Here is a 17,825-nt window from a genome sequence, read left to right as displayed (position 1 = left end):
ACAGTCATTCCCAAACATGGAAAAACTCCAGGCAGATAGCAGGTCTTCACAGTCAAAGGCAACTCTATGGATGAAGTCCCGATTCTACAAGGATCGATGAGTGCATAAAGGCAACAACTGAAGCCCAATAAATGGAAGATGTTTTGATAAGAGCAATGCCAGATAAAACCAGCAACCAAGATCAAATTAAAAGCCCTGAATGGTGCATGGCGAAAGGTGGAGTGGTGCTAAGAAATTAACAACTAGTAATATCATCCATATGAATTAATCTAGCTCATGTTAGTCACCAAGAACTGTGAAAACAAAGGTGCAGCTCCATGATAACGTCATTTTGTCATAACTGGACCTATCTCATAAAATGGATAGTGTCTCAATGTAAGGTCTGTCAAGAATCAGGAAATCAGGAATCAATGTAAGGTGTGTCAGAATCAGGAAATATAAACCCAGCAGCTCCATTAATTATTGCTGAAGAAAGTGAGATTTCCTTTTGATAAGTAAGTGCCAACTTCTGCATGACCCTCGAGAGCCAGCAATTTTTGGTCACCTCAATGCCTTCTCCGCATGAACTACAGTGGAATTAGTTTCTTTTTAGAAGGTCATCCAATCCAAACTTGAAAGCTCCCGAAGGGATAGAAATTGATAACAAACTCCTGTTTCTGAATGCAAAATTTCAGAACTATCTAAAGGAGAACATTTAAGAAAGCAATGAGAATCTCTGTGAAACAGAATATCAGTCTTGAGTGGGAATTTTTCTTTACTTTCTCAGAGCATAATGGAACACTCATCATGGAATACTCACCACTCATCTCTGAAAACCCGTCCCTCATCTCGGAACAAGCGTCACTCATCTAAGAACAATTGTAACTCATCCCTTAAATGCACACCAGCATTTCCATGCCATTTGCTTAGGTTGAAGGCTCACCAAAAGCATTTCAGGGGACTTCAAAAGGCAGTGATACAGCTACCATGTGAAGAATAGACTGTCAACCAACCATCAAAATAGTAGACCGGATACTATTACAACACCCTCTTTTTTGTGATTTGATGTACAGGTTTCAATGGAAGAAGGCAGTGATGCTAGGGACAACTGCCTGGTCATACTGAATTGTTTTAAAAATTATCATTATTTTTAAGAAAGCTACTCCATTTCCTTTAGGGAAATCAGGAAGCGGTAAAAAAAAAAAAGGATTTTTTAAACACAATCATAGGGATAGTGGTCTGCTAACCCTTGTAGGCCACCAACCCTGTATTTATGGCCAATCAGAATGAATCGATATTTGTGCCCAACCTAATTTATATTAATTAGGTAGGACAAACTGCGACTCACATTCATTATTTGCAAACCAACCTGCTAGAACATTGGTTGGCTCACTAATAAAGTTTTTGGCTGCAAAAAAACTGGCTGCAAATCGATCAGTTGAACCCAGGATTGGCATTAACCGTGTACCTTTGATGTGAAAACAAAAACATAGATCCTTGTCTGAATACAAATTGCAGTCACAGAGTCAGCCATCACAGTTATTTTTCCAGTTCACACACCTGCACCTCAGGGGAACTTTTCTGTAGATGTTGATATGGTGGCCCAAATCAGCAATGGTACCAGGGCAACGCCTGGCAAGAAATTAATCCTTCCACTTGAATATGCACTCCCTGACAAAATACTAATCTCGCCACTTGAATATGCACTCCCTGACAAAATACTAATCTCGCCACTTGAATATACACTCCCTGACAAAATACTAATCTCGCCACTTGAATATGCACTCCTGACTGCTGCTGCCCTCCTGCTGTGGAGATAAACCAGGTCTGAGGGGAAGGAGTAGGATATCCTGGTTGGGGTTGGTATGATAAGCTAGAGCATGGTATAACTTCGCAGGGACAAGGGGCAGTGAGAGGTTATATAGCAATGAGAGTGGTTATAAGTTACAGGGTCAGGGATTCCACTGGGGTTATAGGACCATGAGGCAGAGCAGGCTCAGCACCCAAGAATGATCTGACAGCGTACTTAGTCCTGGGAGCAGGATTGTCGAGCATACTGCCTATAACTGCTTGGAGTTCAAAGTGGCATGGCATTCTTTACCCGCTTCTGCTACCTTCGCTATGACCTGAAGCTGTGCACAGCGGCTGGAGTAAGGTTGTTCCTACTCTTGGTCCTGTCTCCCGCCTCTTTTCTGCAGCAGCCAATGGTTCATTGCCCATGAAGGCCACTCTTGCAATGGCCCGGAACTTAGATGGAGACAGTTTGGCTCAGGCAGGATTTCAGAAGGCACTCAAAGAAGTAGCACCTGGGCACCTGAAACAACGAGCACAGCCAATGGCACCTCACCCAGCCGTTAAGCCCTGCACGATCACTAGGGAGTTGTGCCTACTGGACCTTCATGGCATCTACCTAGGCATGGCCATCAAGCTCATGCAGCAATGGGTCAGCAAGGGTGGCCTAGATCTCTTTTAAAAGGATCACTTCAAAATCCCACTCACGGTGACAAGCTACTTCTTTTATCATCCAAGAGCATGCATGCCAAAATATATAAAGCAGATATATTGGACTTCCTTCATCAGGGTTCCATGGGCGTGGACGGAATCATACTGTTATATGCACAAAATACTTGAGAGTGCCAAAGTCACTCATTGATGAGGATGTGTGTGATGAGTGAGGTCGCTGCCCTCATTGTGGATAACAAACACCCATTCAGCTTGCTACAGCAGCCAATGTGAGGTTCTCACCAACTAGCTGCCATACTGATAACTGGGCTAGACTGATTAGGCAGTCATTGTGGGGCTCCCTCAGACAAACTGCAGGTTAGTGGTAAATCACACAAGCATGTGAGCGCACAAGTCGTACCCTTTGTACATTCACTGTGTGTATTCACAAAAAAGGAGTTGCCACTTCCATTGCAATTACAATCTTTTCTGACTTCTCCAATTACAAAGTGCAATACAGAACAGAGAGCTCTATACTCTCTACTGCTTGGCAGATCACATAGTTCAACCAATCTGTACACAACAACTAAGACGATGAAAAGTGTAAAACTAATGTGTAAAAAAGATGCCTGATCTCACCATTTAATTGTTTCCCTGTTTTCCAGGATTTCCTTAACCTCTTCCCTGCATTTCGTTTGGTGTTCTGGGTTTTGGCCCATGCAGTACAACATCCAGGATATCCCACTGGCTGTTGTATCATGACCTTCAAACATGAATGTGTCCACTTCAGCCTGGAGGTCTTTATCAGATAGAGGTTGTCCATTTTCATCCTAATAAAACAGACATATTAGAAAGCAGATGCAAAGCCAATTTAGTGTTAAACAGCTTAAATATACTACCAGTCCTTTGGAAGTTCAAGCCAAATTGAGACATTTAATTTGTTAAGAGCTAAAGAAAAGAAAGTGTTTGATTAAAATATAGCATACATTAGTGGATATGGTAAATAAAAGTTAAGGTATTTTGGTGCTGAAACAAGTTCTATCAATTTGCTCTGGAGAATTTAGAGAATATACTCAACTACAATGTCAAATTATATTGAAATCTTCACCGCTACTTAGCTATAGAAGATGAAGATGATTTCAAAAGTCTCACTCATACGCATTTGGTAAATTTGTTTGAAACCGGTCTGTTTCAACAGTAGGCACACTTAATTTGTTGTTACTATCTTTATGGCATTTTGGTCAGGCATTTAAGAAGTTTATCATATCCATTTGAGCATCTAAGTAAATATAAGCTCTGATTTTGTATTATTTTGTCCTGCCTGACTTGGGTTTGAAATTGGCACTTCTATAAGTATATAAGAAGATGCATGCTATAAGAAACAAATTCAGCAATACCGCCATCCTAACACATAGAGGAAGATATTTAGAAGTTTTATGAAAAGTGGTTTAGTCGTGCCTTTTATTTGACAATTGCCCTAGTGCCTACTTTTTAGTGGTGCATGAATTACCAGGAGACTGGAATAGTGTATAAATGAGAAAACTCTGATAGGTGTAATGTGAAAGGGACCATAGAAACCTTTTCAGACAAGATATATGGTCAGCTAAGTGTCATTACAGAGCGACTTAAAAATAGAAATTACACGACAAATAAGCCATTAGAGGGAAAATAGAAATCATTGACAAAGAAGCAATTACACAGAAAAGTAGTTAAAAGAAAAAAAACATTTCGAATTGTTATCTTGAGAAATCAGTCTAAAATGTGCAGTTGGGTTTATATCATTGGTAAAAGTTAGGGTTAGAGTAAAGATTAATTTTTTGATTAGAGGCAATGGCATGCTGCGGTGTGCCTCATCGAGATGCAGGGAGTTGTGTTGACTATGAAGAAACCTGTTAGGGCCCTGAGGAAATTGTCAAAAACTAATGGCAGCGAAAGATATTGCCCAGCCATAACAATTAGGTCAAAACATGACAGCTTTTTAGCGATGCACTAAGTAACACAATCAAATAAACGCTATTGGCCACCTAGACACATTTTTAACTCTTAAGACAACCTAACCACTGTTTAACACAAGAGAAGACCATCGTAACAGAGGGGAGATGGTGATGTACATAAAAACACACAGACTGACTAGGAGGTAGTTAATATCAGTAAAGGGCAAATATCAAGTCCTATTCGTAGAACCTGGACATCTGATTAAGGAAGAATACTACAACCTCCTCGTCATACTTCATGCTTTTATGAGGTGTCTCCTTTATTGAAACCTGGCGAGTTGTTTTCACCTGTCTTAAAGACGACCCACCACTGGTTGGGTTCTCTTGGCCCTACACATAAAGAATAGGGAGGGTCACAATCCCACAGAGGTACTAATTTGTGTAAATTGATGAAGCTTGTCATGATGTGATGTACTTCACACACAAAGCCTACTCTTCCCACCTTATTTCTAAGTTTATCTATAGTATGTCACAAAGAACAAACATGAAAAGAGCTGCGTAAAAATAAACATTATTATACGTACCTTGGCACAAAGAAGAATATCCAGAAAGTCTAAATGTCTTTTCTGTTGGATTTTCTCCAATTCTTTCTCATTTTTTAGCAAATCCTTTCTCTGTTGAATCACTTTATCTGGCATAGAAAATTTCTGATTACTTTTATTGTTCAATCAAACACTCCTACTGCTATAAGCTAAACAAAAAAGTAACAAAATATTTATATAATTTCGACGCTTCCTTCTTCTATCCCTCCAATATTCCTTTTGCAAACAAAATAACAGACATGTTCACAGGTCAAATCAAAAATAATTTAATATTTCCCTACAAACCCTTCCCTCCACTACCCTTTCAATCCAAATAAGAGACTAACATGTCCACCGCTCAAATTAATTTAATATTTTCCTAGACTAATTCACCATTAATCCTTTTCTGGTTCCGGAGTAGCTTGCTACTCGCCGAAAAGCGCTTCAGCACCTCATCAGTGGTAGCAATCGCTATATAAATGCAAACCTTTTCCCCTTCTATCCCTCCACTGTCCTTCTTAATTCAAACAACAGCCTAAGATATTGACCGCCAAAATGAATCTCATATTTCACTATACTAATTCACCACTAATCTGTTTTGGGTTCCGAAGTAGCGTGCTACTCACTGAAAAAAATTGCTTTGACACCTCGTCAGGGGCAGGGGTAGTAAGCGCTTTTGTTTTCCTGTCTGTACTCCTAAAATTTGAAAATTAATGAAACGAATTATAATGCAAGTCAAAAAAGAATATTAAAAACAGAAAAGATCGAGGGGGCGTGTCCAACTGCCGGGAGAAAGCCGAGCTTCGTCAAGATACTCCAAAATATCCGTGCATCCCAGTGTTGTCCCGCTTAAGGCATACCTGAGATGGCTGTCGAGGTTTTCCGGGAGGAAGGATGGTCACCCAGCCGCGTTGGGACTGGATCCGACAAAATGAGCCGCCGATCTGGAGCTGGACCCGAGCTGTGCTGCGGAGGAGCGGAGTGTGGCCTGGAGAGCGCGGCCGTCCAGCTCTGCTGATCTGAGACTGTGGTGCGGCCCCCGTCTGCTGTCCCCTGGGGGGCCGCTTCCATGCGCCTCGGGCTGGTCCTGCTTCCGTCGGTGGTGAGACGGAGAAGTTCACAGTTCATTAAGTGGTGGACGGGCGGGGCGTGTGCGAGACTTTCGGCAGTTGGATAGTGTGCTACATCACAGGCCCGTCAGGACCTAGCTTGGGACGCACAGAAGCCTACCCGCTGCACCGCGCATCCACTACCCGGCGCAGGCCCCCAAGGTACGCACCAAGCAGTTGAGTGCGGCTTCCTGCCGTGGCTTCCCTGCGTTGCTGGCAATGAGGGCTGCGGCTGCTACATTCGCTGTGGGGTGCCTGGGAGGCGTAAGTAGACTCCGCTTCCCGGCTGCTGATGGTCCTGTGCTGTGTGGCGGACGCCCGCTGAGCGGACACGCACGGTTGCTGCCCCCTTGGTGGTGCCAAGGCTGGGACCCCTTGGGTGCGCGGGACGAACAGCCTCAGTGAAGGCCGCGGAGCAGAGAGGAACCCTTGCTGGTAGCACCGCACCTCCCTACAACAGCTGCTGTATCGGAGGGGGCTTACAACGACCACACAGGGCTCTTAGCCCAGGAAGATCCTCTCCTTGCCTGCAGGGACTCCAGCACAACAGTTGGCTCTCTATACAACGCTAGCAAGGCCCCAGATGCAAAAGCTGCCCTCGATATACCCCTGGGGGCGCTTTCTCCTAAGGACATTTATTCAGAGTCCCTTATTCAGGTGACCTCTCTTCGCACTCCCCCAGTATCATCAGCCAGTGATTATCTCTGGTGCGTGGGAGTGGAGAGCCCCTTTAACACTATGACTGGTGCACGCCTCACACATCTTTGATCCCCGGCCCTCCGGGAGGATTGCTGTCACCTCTTGCTCGCCTGCAGGGACTCCAGCACAACAGTTGGCTCTCTATACAACGCTAGCAAGGCCCCAGAGGCAAAAGCTGCCATCGATATACCTCTGGGGGTGCTTTCTCCTAAGGACATTTATTCAGAGTCCCTTATTCAGGTGACCTCTCTTCGCACTCCCCCAGTATCATCAGTCAGTGATGATCTCTGGTGCGTGGGAGTGGAGAGCCCCTTTATCACTACACCTGGTGCATGCCTCACACATCTTTGATCCCCGGCCCTCCTGGAGGATTGCTGGCGCCTCTTGCTCGCCTACTGCCCGAAGTGCACAATAGTTGGGACACACTTCTGGGACTTGCCCTCCACGGGTGGCCGCGGTGACACAGCGCCGGCGCCACCTTCAAGGGCGCCCATTGCTCCTTGTATCGCTGAGCATATTCAAGATATACCTGTTCTGAATACCTGGAACGCTGGGGTTGTGCGGCAACCACGCACCCACTCTCTGAAGAGCAAGCATTAGCCATCGCTGCGTCTGGCACTATCTGGCTGGCGAAACCCAACAGGCCGGTTGGGAACGGATTCCTTACGGAGGCGGCGGTGAGTAGCCGGCTGGACCCTGAGCCCTGATGATGTCCCAGATGGGGACGAAACGCGTCGGCTGTTAATTGTATTAACTATTTGTCAAGTTGGCTGACATTGATAAATTAACTGAATAAAGAAAAAGAACTACACATCATTCTACTGGAAGATTTTCTTTGGGACTCTGTATATGATTTTGAAATGTGATATAAATAACTTGTTTCAATACTAAAATGCTCCTTCTGGACTAGTGTGTAGCCGGCTGGACCTCCCCTGTTAGTCCGGCTGCGACTGATGGGCAGAAGACGCCATGGCGAGCAGCCAAGTTGGCGAAACGCGCTCCATACGAAGCTGGAAAAATACCTTGGCTGAAGGGGCAGGGAGATGCAAAGACCTCCTCCACAGAAGCCAAGAACCCATCGGAACCAACATTGCAGGATATCCTGGCGGCCATCACTACAGTGCGTACATCCCTAGAGGGCCGCATTGACACCGTGGCGACTGAGGCCTCCCTGATCAGGGTGGATATGCGCAAGACGAACGCGCGTCTCTTTGAGGTGGAATCCACTACCAAGGACCTAGTGACTGACTCTGATCTGCTCAAGCTCCAGGTTGTGGATCTGCAGGCCAACCAGGAACTGTGAACACACCAGCTTGATGATTACGAGGGCTGTATGTGCCACAACAATGTGCGCATTTTGGGCATGCCTGAACGGGCGGAGGGACAGGTGGCCGATCTCTTTGTTTAGAACCTTGTGCTACAACACCTCCAACCAAAGGGTCTATCCACCTACTTCTCGATTGAAAGGGCACACAGGGTGCTAGGTGGCAGGCCGAAACCAGGAACTCCGCCCCGTCCCCTCCTGGCGCGGGTGTTCAACTTTAGAGATCGAGATGTCATACTACACTCAGCAAGAGTAAGCCCGCCAGTCACAATCGACAACAGCACGTTCACTTTCTTTCCCGACTTTACACTATGTGTGAAGAAGCAACGCCGCAGCTTTTTGGAGGTAAAGCAGGCTCGGCGTGGGCAAGAGATCAAATATGCGATGCTTTTCCCTGCAAAGCTACATGTTGAAGCGGAGAGGAAAACCTGGTTCTTTTCCAGCCCGGAGGACGAATGGGACTGGCTGGAGGAATGGCGCACAGTCGAGAAACGGAATAACAGAGACCGTCATGGGATGGGTAGACAGCCACGGTCAGAGGATCGTCAAAGACCCACAAAACCGGACAGCGCTGTTGCCGATGCCTCACCGGGCCAGAGTCAAACGGAGGAGCGTGAGACCCTGGAAATTTCTTACCTGCGATCCACCTTGGTGAACTTATTGTGCTCACTGTTCTCTGGGTGCTGAGCCTGCCAACTGTCGGATGCCTGGGATTGCCTGCTGCGGATCCAGAAGACAACAGAGAGGTAACTTTGTATATAGAGTGGGGTGATGGGGACATTTATTGACTGGTATTATCTCACGGCCCTACCTCCTCACTGGGGACATGTAATGGGGCATAAGGCTGCTACAAGACACTGTTACCGGGAGTGGGGTTGGTACATGCTCCTACAAGTTTCTAAGGGTGGGCGAAAGGCACTCTGCAAGTTTGGGGAGGTTGGTGGTTTCTTGCCCGCCATGCAGGAAGGCAGGGAGGGGGTTGGTATGGGGGTTTTCAAGGGTGGGGGCTCTTGTTCGTTTTTCTTTACTTTTGTTGGGTTATTTGTGACCTGGGGGGGGTAGATATCCAGTTCACTGCATTTCTCCGTCATGCATCCTAATCTGTGCTTTGTATGGGGTGTTTGTTTATGCGAAGTGTGGGGGGGTTGTTTGAGTGTGCATTGTTCTTTTTGTCTTGGGCATGACAAATATGACTGGTTCCACGGAAAGGCAACCAAGGTGTACATGCTTTTGGTAACTCTGTCTCTGAAGAAAAGGTGGTCTACCACCGTGTCCTCCCCTCGGAGTGATCACAGGAAGCTTCCCCTGCAATTGAATGACCACGCAATGGGACGCAAGGGGAAAGAAAACTAAACAGGGGCTCAAGCTGTTGTCGTGGAACGTAAATGGGTTGGGTGACAAGATCAAACAGGGTATAGTGCTCCAATTTTTTAGAAAGACACTCCCCTGATGTAGTCCTTTTACAAGAGATGCACTTGCTTGGGATTGCCTGTAGGGCCATTTCGCGATGGGGTTTCCAGTTGGTGGCTCACTCTGCTTCTGGTTCCGGCTCTCGGGGAGTGGGCATCTTGGTTCGGAAATCATTTTCCATGACCATTGTTCTTGTTCGCACAGACGCCCTGGGTAGATTTGTTGCCACTTCTGGGACCTGGGAGGGGTGCATACTCAATCTCCTTTCTGTCTACGTGCCACCGGGATTGCACACCCTAGCCTTTGCAGACCTTGGGACCTCCTTTTAGCCTTGCCGGATGGTAGAATGTTGATTGGGGGTGACTTCAATTCTATTGTCTCGGATTCCCTTGACAGGTGGCCCCAGAAGTCCTTGCCGTCCTACCGCACGCGGATCCATAGTTTTCTGGGGGCGATGCGTCTGGAGGAGCCTACACCCAGCCGAGCAACAGTACACTTTTTACTCAGGTGCTCACCATAGTATGTCCTGTATAGATTACGTATTGACGCTCGCACATCAAGGTGGCTACGTGAAGGAAATGCAGCATTTGGCTAGGGGTATCTCCGACCACTCACCTATCCTGTGTCATCTGGAGGTGGGGGAGCCCACAGTTGGCCGTGTAGCCCCAATCAACTCCTTGTACCTCACGGTCCCCCCAATCAGAGATAAGATCATCAGTGAGTCCGACCTTTATTTCCGAGAGAACGACGGGACTGAAGACTCTGCGACAATACTATGGGAAGCCTATAAGACTGTCATACGGGGAGTAGCTATGGCTCAGATCTCGGGACAGCGAAAGGAGAAGTGTGCAGATATGACTCGCTTGGAGGGAGAAATCCTATCTTTGGAGAAATCCCTCTGGCTTACCGACTCGGCGGAGGTGCGGCAGAGAGTGCGCATTAAAGTCAAGGAATACACCGACTTGGTGACTGTGGCTGCCAATGCTCGCCACAGGGCCACACTCAGTAGAATCTATGACGTCGGCGACAAGGCTGGCAAACTGTTAGCCTGGCTAGATCATAGAATCCAAGCCCGTAGAGCCGTGGCTGAAATAGAGACAGATTTTCTCTCCCGCCTTACTGTCCCCCAGGACATTGCAGATGCATTCGGCCAATACTGCCAGTCCCTTTATACATCTCGAACTCCACATACGGAGGAGGAGGCTTCCTCACTTTTGCGAGACATTTCTTTGCCCTTGTTTACTGATGAGGAGCACTCCGATCTTGACCTAGATATCACAGTCACAGAGGTTGAAAAAGCCATCCATGACTTACGCGGTGGGCAGGCAGCGTCCTATCTTGCCGCAATGTTTCTGGATAGCAAGAAGGGGGGTTGCTGCCCGAGGATCAGCTGCTTCCTAATATCGTAGTCATTCACAAAGCGGGCAGAGTACAGAAGGACAGAGGACAGAAATATCCGCATTGCAGCGGGCAACAGTAACAAATGTTCCTCCCAAAGACCCATCTTGTTGCTCAACTAAGAAGCAAAAATCCTTGCGAATGTCCTTGCCTCCCAGTTGCTTGGGGTCATCACCCGGCTGGTCCACCCAGACCATTTTTGGAAATCAGGTGAGGTGGACCCTTTCTCTTGGCTGCAGCAGGAATATGAGTTAGCGCAATCAGAATTTTTCCAGTATCTCCAAATTAGGCATGTCTTTACTGGCGGTTCTCTCTAAGGATAGTGACCTCCCCGAGTCCTCCCCGCTTGAGGATAGAGTACTAGATGACGACCTGCCTGAGAAGGCCCTATCACTCATTTACAAAAAACTGCTTAACAACATGGCAGATCCCCTGACTCACCTGAAGGTTAAATGGGACCATGATGTAGTGGGGTTAGATGATGACGAATGGTTGGCGGCGGTGGCATCCCCTGGGAGGTGGCTATATCTTCCAGGCTGTGAATGGTGCAGCTGAAAATTCTCCATAGAACCTATCTTTCTTGGTCAGTGTTGGTTCGTATGTGTTATGGCACTGACGGCTACTGTGTAAGGTGGTGTGGGCAGGAGGGTACCTTTGTTCACACTATTTGGGAGTGCACGACCATCCAGAGATATTGGGAGGCGGTAGCGAACCTTATGGAGGAAGTGTTAGGGCGACAGATAGATAACATTAAACTGGCCCTCATAATCATTTGGAGCCCTATGGACCTAAACTCCAGGGAGCGTACTTGGGTCACCTTGGGGCTAATGGTGGCAAAACGCAACATTGCAAGATTATGGAGGGCTCAGAGCCCACCGTGTATTGAAGACTGGGGTAAAGATATGGATGGTCATGGAAAAATCTGTATATGAAGCCAGGGGGTGCCCGAATAAATGGACGCAGATCTGGGGGCAATGGGACACCCACAGAGGGGAGATATGTGAACCTCCAAGATCACGAGAAGATGTTATAAATGGGACCTGAATATGTCTTACTGGCAACTGAAAGTGTTGTTTGTGACCGCTATGTCTTCAGTAGCATTTGTAGCATAAAAATATTGCCATTGTATATGTACCGTGCTATTATCATTGATCAGGCTTTCTTTTCAATCAAAAAAAAATTATTAAAAAAAAAAAAAACACAGAAAGGATCACAATATACTTCACTATGCTCAAGTACGTAACGATAACCACAAAATAAAATAATAATGCTATGCAAAACTGCCCAAAATAAAACGTGGCTTCTCCCTGTCACCTATGCTGTAATCCAACCCTTCATTAACTAGGCGAAAAATATTTAGGGATCTATTACGATGGCCACCGTAACGGAATGCGGGACCGTCCGCCAGGGGTGCGGCGGTCCCGCAACTGCAATTAGGATGCCACAGCCACCGTGGCATCCCCCTTTCCCAACATTGTGACAGGCAGAGCTCACAGCACTGCCTGCCACAATGCTGGGAATGCACATTGTGCATTGACATGCACAAGGTTACAGGCACCGCGCGGTGCCTGACACCTTGTCCTTGCCAATGTAGGGGGGTACCACAGGTACCCCCAAGTGCAAGCCCCCCAACACTTAGGGGGCCCTCAACGGGACGGCCTTGGGGATGCTACATGTTATTGCAAACGGGTAAAAGAAGAAGGATGATTTTCTCTAGTGGAAGATGCATTAAAGATTTCAGTAAATAACTTCAGCGCCTGCAAAATATTGGATTCTGTTCTGGGATCCTGGATTGGACTCAGGATTTTGTGTACAGGAAATTGCACACAACTTGGTTTAATGCTGCAAACAGATCACTAAGGAGCAAAGAGCTTCTCATCTTTGTGCTATGATATCAGGACTGATGGTGGGAAGTGTTGTTTTTGTACAGTATGGAATGGACCCTGGCATGGACCCAACATCAGTTAGTACCAACGATTTGGCGGTGTTCACTATATTGCTTAAGTTGTACACCAATCTTTACCCTGCTTTTTCAAAGGCCAAGCAAAGTGATCTATGGAGCAGATGCTGACCAGTGAGTACTCTTCTGGAAAGAAGCTTATCCTGCATGGGGATTATTTCAGGTTTTAAATGTAATTAGTGTTTTAGGGTCCAAAGCACTGAGGGATTTGTTTTATTGTCATTGGTGGGACTTGAATTAAACCTGATGTATAGATTCCGAGGGTTTTTTAGGGTGGTGGAATGGGAGGCATTAATTAGGTGCGCACCCTTCTGTGAAGATGATATTAAAAAACATGCACAGAGCTTGGGAAAGTTAGCAGGATTTAGATGAGTTTCCTAGGTTTCCAAACTAAACCTTTTGGAATATTGTAAAAACTACCATAGAAATCTATGTATATAATCAAGACGTAAGTTCAAGATGCATGACTATAAGTTTTTTTATTATATTTGTGTGATTTTGCTTTTATTAATTGATTGTATCTTTGATGAAATGTCTTTTTTATATGTCTGCTTTTATGGCTTTCAGTGGCCGAATAAAGTACCTTTTGACCTTGACCTTTTTACCTTGACTATAAGTGAGGTCTTTTTTTTTTTTTTTAGAAGTAATATCTTCAATATCTGCAATGGTCATTAACAAAGTTAATTGTAATATAAGAATAACAAAACAGTGGGTAAAACATATGAATGTCAAATGTGATTAAATGCATTACTGTTACCTGTATGGAGGTGGGCTATTCTGCAGGCTCTACGAAAGCGGTAGCCTTGCGGACTGAAGTAGTAAATCAGATCACTGTGGTAAGGAAAGTAGCGAACTCTTTGCTGCACTAGGTAGGAGAGATCATAGACTGCTTGGATGTAGGAAGAATCACTGTAATCAGAGAGAAAGGAGAGGTTAAATCAAAAGACTGACTTGCAGAAATTCAAGGAAATCATGGGAATGCACAAACATTCATGATACAGGTGTCTTGCAGTAATGAAATAGTTTCAAGGCATCACAGGAAAACTCAAACAGACATCATATAACTTAGTAGAAAGTTGCACTTTCTTCGGTATGGATATTTTAAGGGGGAAACAGGTATTCATTCTGCATGGAGACGGAATCGTGTCACAAATCAAACCTGCTCTGAGTCACTCACATGAAAGGCCTGTACACACGGATATTGTTACATATTGGATGCCATCAAGACTTGCACACATTTTGAGAGAAGGCATAACGATGCAGGAAAGATGTGTGTTGCTGTTAGAAAGACTCAAAGGAGAACATGAGCTTCCAGACCAAAGAAAATGAAAACCCATTGATCCTCATGGAGGGAGGGCCACTACATCCCAAAGGTGGAACTAGATTGTAAAACTAAAGAGCAACACTTCCCCCGTCTTTAAACCAGAGATCTGCTCCTGCTAAAAACAGTCAGTATGGTTTTAGAAAGCATAGAGAAATGTTCTGGTCTTCAGCAGAAATGGCAGAAATATCCGCATTGCAGTTATGGAACTATTTCAATGTACATAAAACTGGATTAACAGTTGTGGGTGGGAGTGCTGACCTCTTGAGTTCCACATCTTGGGTACCTTTTAGGTGCTTTGAAAATGTAAATATACACCACAGCTTCCTGGTCATCCTCATACTCCTTAGACCACTTTAAAGTACATACTCTATCTCTGCTTAGGTCAGAGTTCTGGAGATTACTCACTCTCCAGCTTTGACTCATTGCACATCATCCCAGACCACTTGACTAGGTCTGGTTAGGAACGATGTTTGTTTCTTTAGAAGGTTCTAAACACCTAGAAACTCTTTGGGTGTAGATTTCTGCTCTATAAATTTCACACTTGACCTAAACTGACCTGAGCTACACAACTGAGCTAACCTAACCTAATCTAATTCTGTGTCTTAGTACCTCACTGTGGATCCCATTTCTCAGAACAAAAATACCATTCCATTTACAGAATTGTAGAATACATTTCATAAACCTCCACAATGAGGATACAAAATAAAACCTTCAATGTGCCTTGTTGTTAAATATGAATGGAAAGCAATATTTGTCTGCATAACAGGAGTGTCATTAATTGAGGCTAATTCCTTCCCACAAATCATGAGTAACACAGAAAAATTGCTTTACTTCTCACAAACCCTGCTGGAAAGATCCAGTGGAAGGGAAATTCCAACATCACACAGGACATCAATGTTTTTTATTCTTCTGTATTGTTCACATGGACATTAGTCGGTGGGGAGATGTTCTTAACTACTAGAGCTGCTTTTAGTTATCATCACCATAAGCAGAAACGTCACTACCATTCACATGTGAGAGAACTCTATGGGTCACAGGTAAAACAAGGAGGACACACAGACATATTGGACTCATCAGACATAGTAATAAACATCCACCAATGCAAGGAATACTAGTACACCCTGATGCCGTTCACAGTAACTCCACAGAAGACAGTCAAGAACTGAATTTCCAGAAAAGGTATGTTTAGCATCCACAGCATCTTGGATAACATCTTCCCCTCTCCCTGTCATGTTTAGGAGACAAGATGTGTGCATAGTAACATTTATCCTCCACCTTTGGGGACAATACTTGTACCTTCATTTGTTAGTGGAGTTTCCAAGAGGTTTGACATTTTGGAAGAAATATTTGTAAATCAGTGGTGATACAGCCACTTTATCAGAGTAACTTTCCCCAGCCATGGTGGGCAGTCTTAGCTATGGCAGTTTTTTTTATCCGATACAGTGGCAGGGGTAGTAAATGGCTGATGGAGAATTCGCACAATAAACTCTAAAGAAGGCTATGTGTCACTCATGAGCATTAGAGAATAACGTTAATATTAGAAAAGCCCTACCCGCTAAACGATGACCTGATATGCAGAAACTAGACACACTTCGTGCACTGTTTGTGCTAAAAAACTTAGAACAACACATGGTACCACCGCTAGGTATAAAAAAAAAGTAAGCAAACCCATGGGGCACATGGCATTTCTTGCCATTAAATGGTATAACCAGGAACAAACAAATTGGAACAAAGTTTCAAAATCTACTTTAAAAAAAGATTCACGAAGATGGTTGCCTCGTAGGATGCTTATCGTGGAGCTCCACCAGACTGCAAGGCCCTGCAGCATCACATCGGCAGAACAGGTATCATCGTGATATTATCAGCCCCCATCTATCCGTGGCATCTATGCGCCGCCAATTCGGAGGAATTTTACTGCCCAAGGTAGTGTGAACGGCTGATTACTCGGGCTGTACCTCCTGGTGGCAAAGAGGCCTTACACGAGGAGCTGACGGAGGTGGCGTGAGGGTGGTTGACCTGTTGGATGGCGATCGGCGGCACAAACCCCCACCCTGTTGTTATACCCAGTGTAGGTGGGGTGGGGGAGCGGCAGTGAATCGCTGTTTTGCAGTTGCCCGCAGAGCGGCATCAATGTCCGAGGCCTTAATGCTCCAGCTAAGTTACTAGCAGTGCTTTGGAGCCAAATGTACGACCCACCAGTCGCAAATTGGGATGCACAACGGTGTCTGAGACACTGCTTATGACTCTCAATGGGGTCGCAAATTGCATGCCTCATGCATATTAATTGTCACGGTTGTACGCGATCCCGTGATTCCGTGTACGATGTAGTGGGGGCGGAGTCCCCGCCCACATAAAACATGACGCGTCTGAAGCAAAGACGCTTCGCGTTCCAGTTTTTTATCGAGTCTCTTTTCGTCCGGGTCACTTCCGGGTTACTGTTTCCTGTGGATGGAGTCCCATCTTTTGGAACCGCCGCTGATTCTCACCTGCCTATCGTCTCCGGATCCTGCTTGTAGCATGGTGATCTTCCCTGACCCATTGCAGTTCTGCTCAGCCTCTACTCAGAAGCCTTATGACCATGGCGGTAAAGCGTTCGCGCTAGCTGTGTAGGCGCCCCATAAGTGATTCCATTACCACTTGCTAAAATTGGGCATTTTCTTGGCGTGCATCGAGGCATCTGCATTTTCCTTATTTTGCATGTAACCGAAGTCGTTATGTGACACTCTCGTTTTTATTGCCATTATTGTGTGTTGACGTTATTGCCTTATGTAAGACTATATCCACTCCTGATGTAAGGAGCATAGAAGCTAATTACTCCTAAGCAAGGAGTTTTACGGGGGATCTTAATTTATCTTATCCTACTGCATGATTCCAGTGAAGCTTGTAGGCTCTACAGAATAGGTGGCTGCATTATTGGTTTTCGTTATCCTTAAAGAAGGTTGTGCTGACAACAACCTAAAAAACTATCATTTCCTCATTTGCCACCTTGCATTTACGTTCCCAACCTGCCCGGGGTAAGCAGCTTACTAAGAATACTAATTATTGCAAAACATGAATCTGTGCTGAAGAGTAATGAACTATTGTCTTATTTGTTGTTTAGGAAGTACTGCTTTTGACTTACACCTTTTTCACATGTGGACACAAGTGGAAGAGGGGAGATTTCCAGGTAGAATTTATATATAGTATACCATGCTTATCACTTTCTGAACACAGCATAAGCAGAGTATTGACTCAGCCTTCTGTTCACAGGATCTTCAGCAAGTCTCCAGTAGTGCTTCCTTGGTGCAGGACGTGTGTTGGACCTTCCTCTACCTTCTCCTTCCCTTGTCTCCCCTCTTCCCCCTATACACTAGTACTACTTCGACCTTGTTGGGTGGACTGGTGGTAGAGGGAAGTTGGGAATTAGTCATCAACCTCCTGCCTCTCGTCCCTGCGGAGACCTCAGGTGAGCTTGACATTAATGAGGCCGTCGCAATTTGCGACGCCATTGGGAATGGCTGCCACTCCCAGGGATAGTGGCCTGCTGGGGTCAGCAGACCACCATGTCTGGGACTGCTTTTAAATAAAGTATTTTTTTTTTAAAAGCACCCCTTTTTCATTAAAGGAAAATGGGAAGGATTTAAAAAATAAAAATGAAACGTTTCATTTTTTAAGGGCAGGCAGTG

General features: G+C 45.4%; 1 protein-coding gene across 1 annotated transcript in view; it reads right to left on the bottom strand.

The window, feature by feature from the left end:
• Window positions 1-17,825, bottom strand: part of LOC146835029 (cytochrome P450 4B1-like) — a 204,537-nt gene that overhangs the window by 50,056 nt on the left and 136,656 nt on the right. Inside the window, exons 6-8 of the mRNA XM_085602690.1 lie at window positions 13,594-13,745; window positions 4,940-5,046; window positions 3,061-3,251 (exon numbers count right to left, since the gene is read on the bottom strand). Coding sequence (XP_085458816.1) covers window positions 3,061-3,251; window positions 4,940-5,046; window positions 13,594-13,745 — 450 coding nt within the window. The remainder of the gene's footprint in view (window positions 1-3,060; window positions 3,252-4,939; window positions 5,047-13,593; window positions 13,746-17,825) is intronic.

This window comes from Triturus cristatus, chromosome 4_2 (assembly GCF_964204655.1).
Source record: "Triturus cristatus chromosome 4_2, aTriCri1.1, whole genome shotgun sequence".
NCBI lineage: Eukaryota > Metazoa > Chordata > Amphibia > Caudata > Salamandridae > Triturus > Triturus cristatus.
This window is presented reverse-complemented; position numbering and strand designations above follow the sequence as displayed.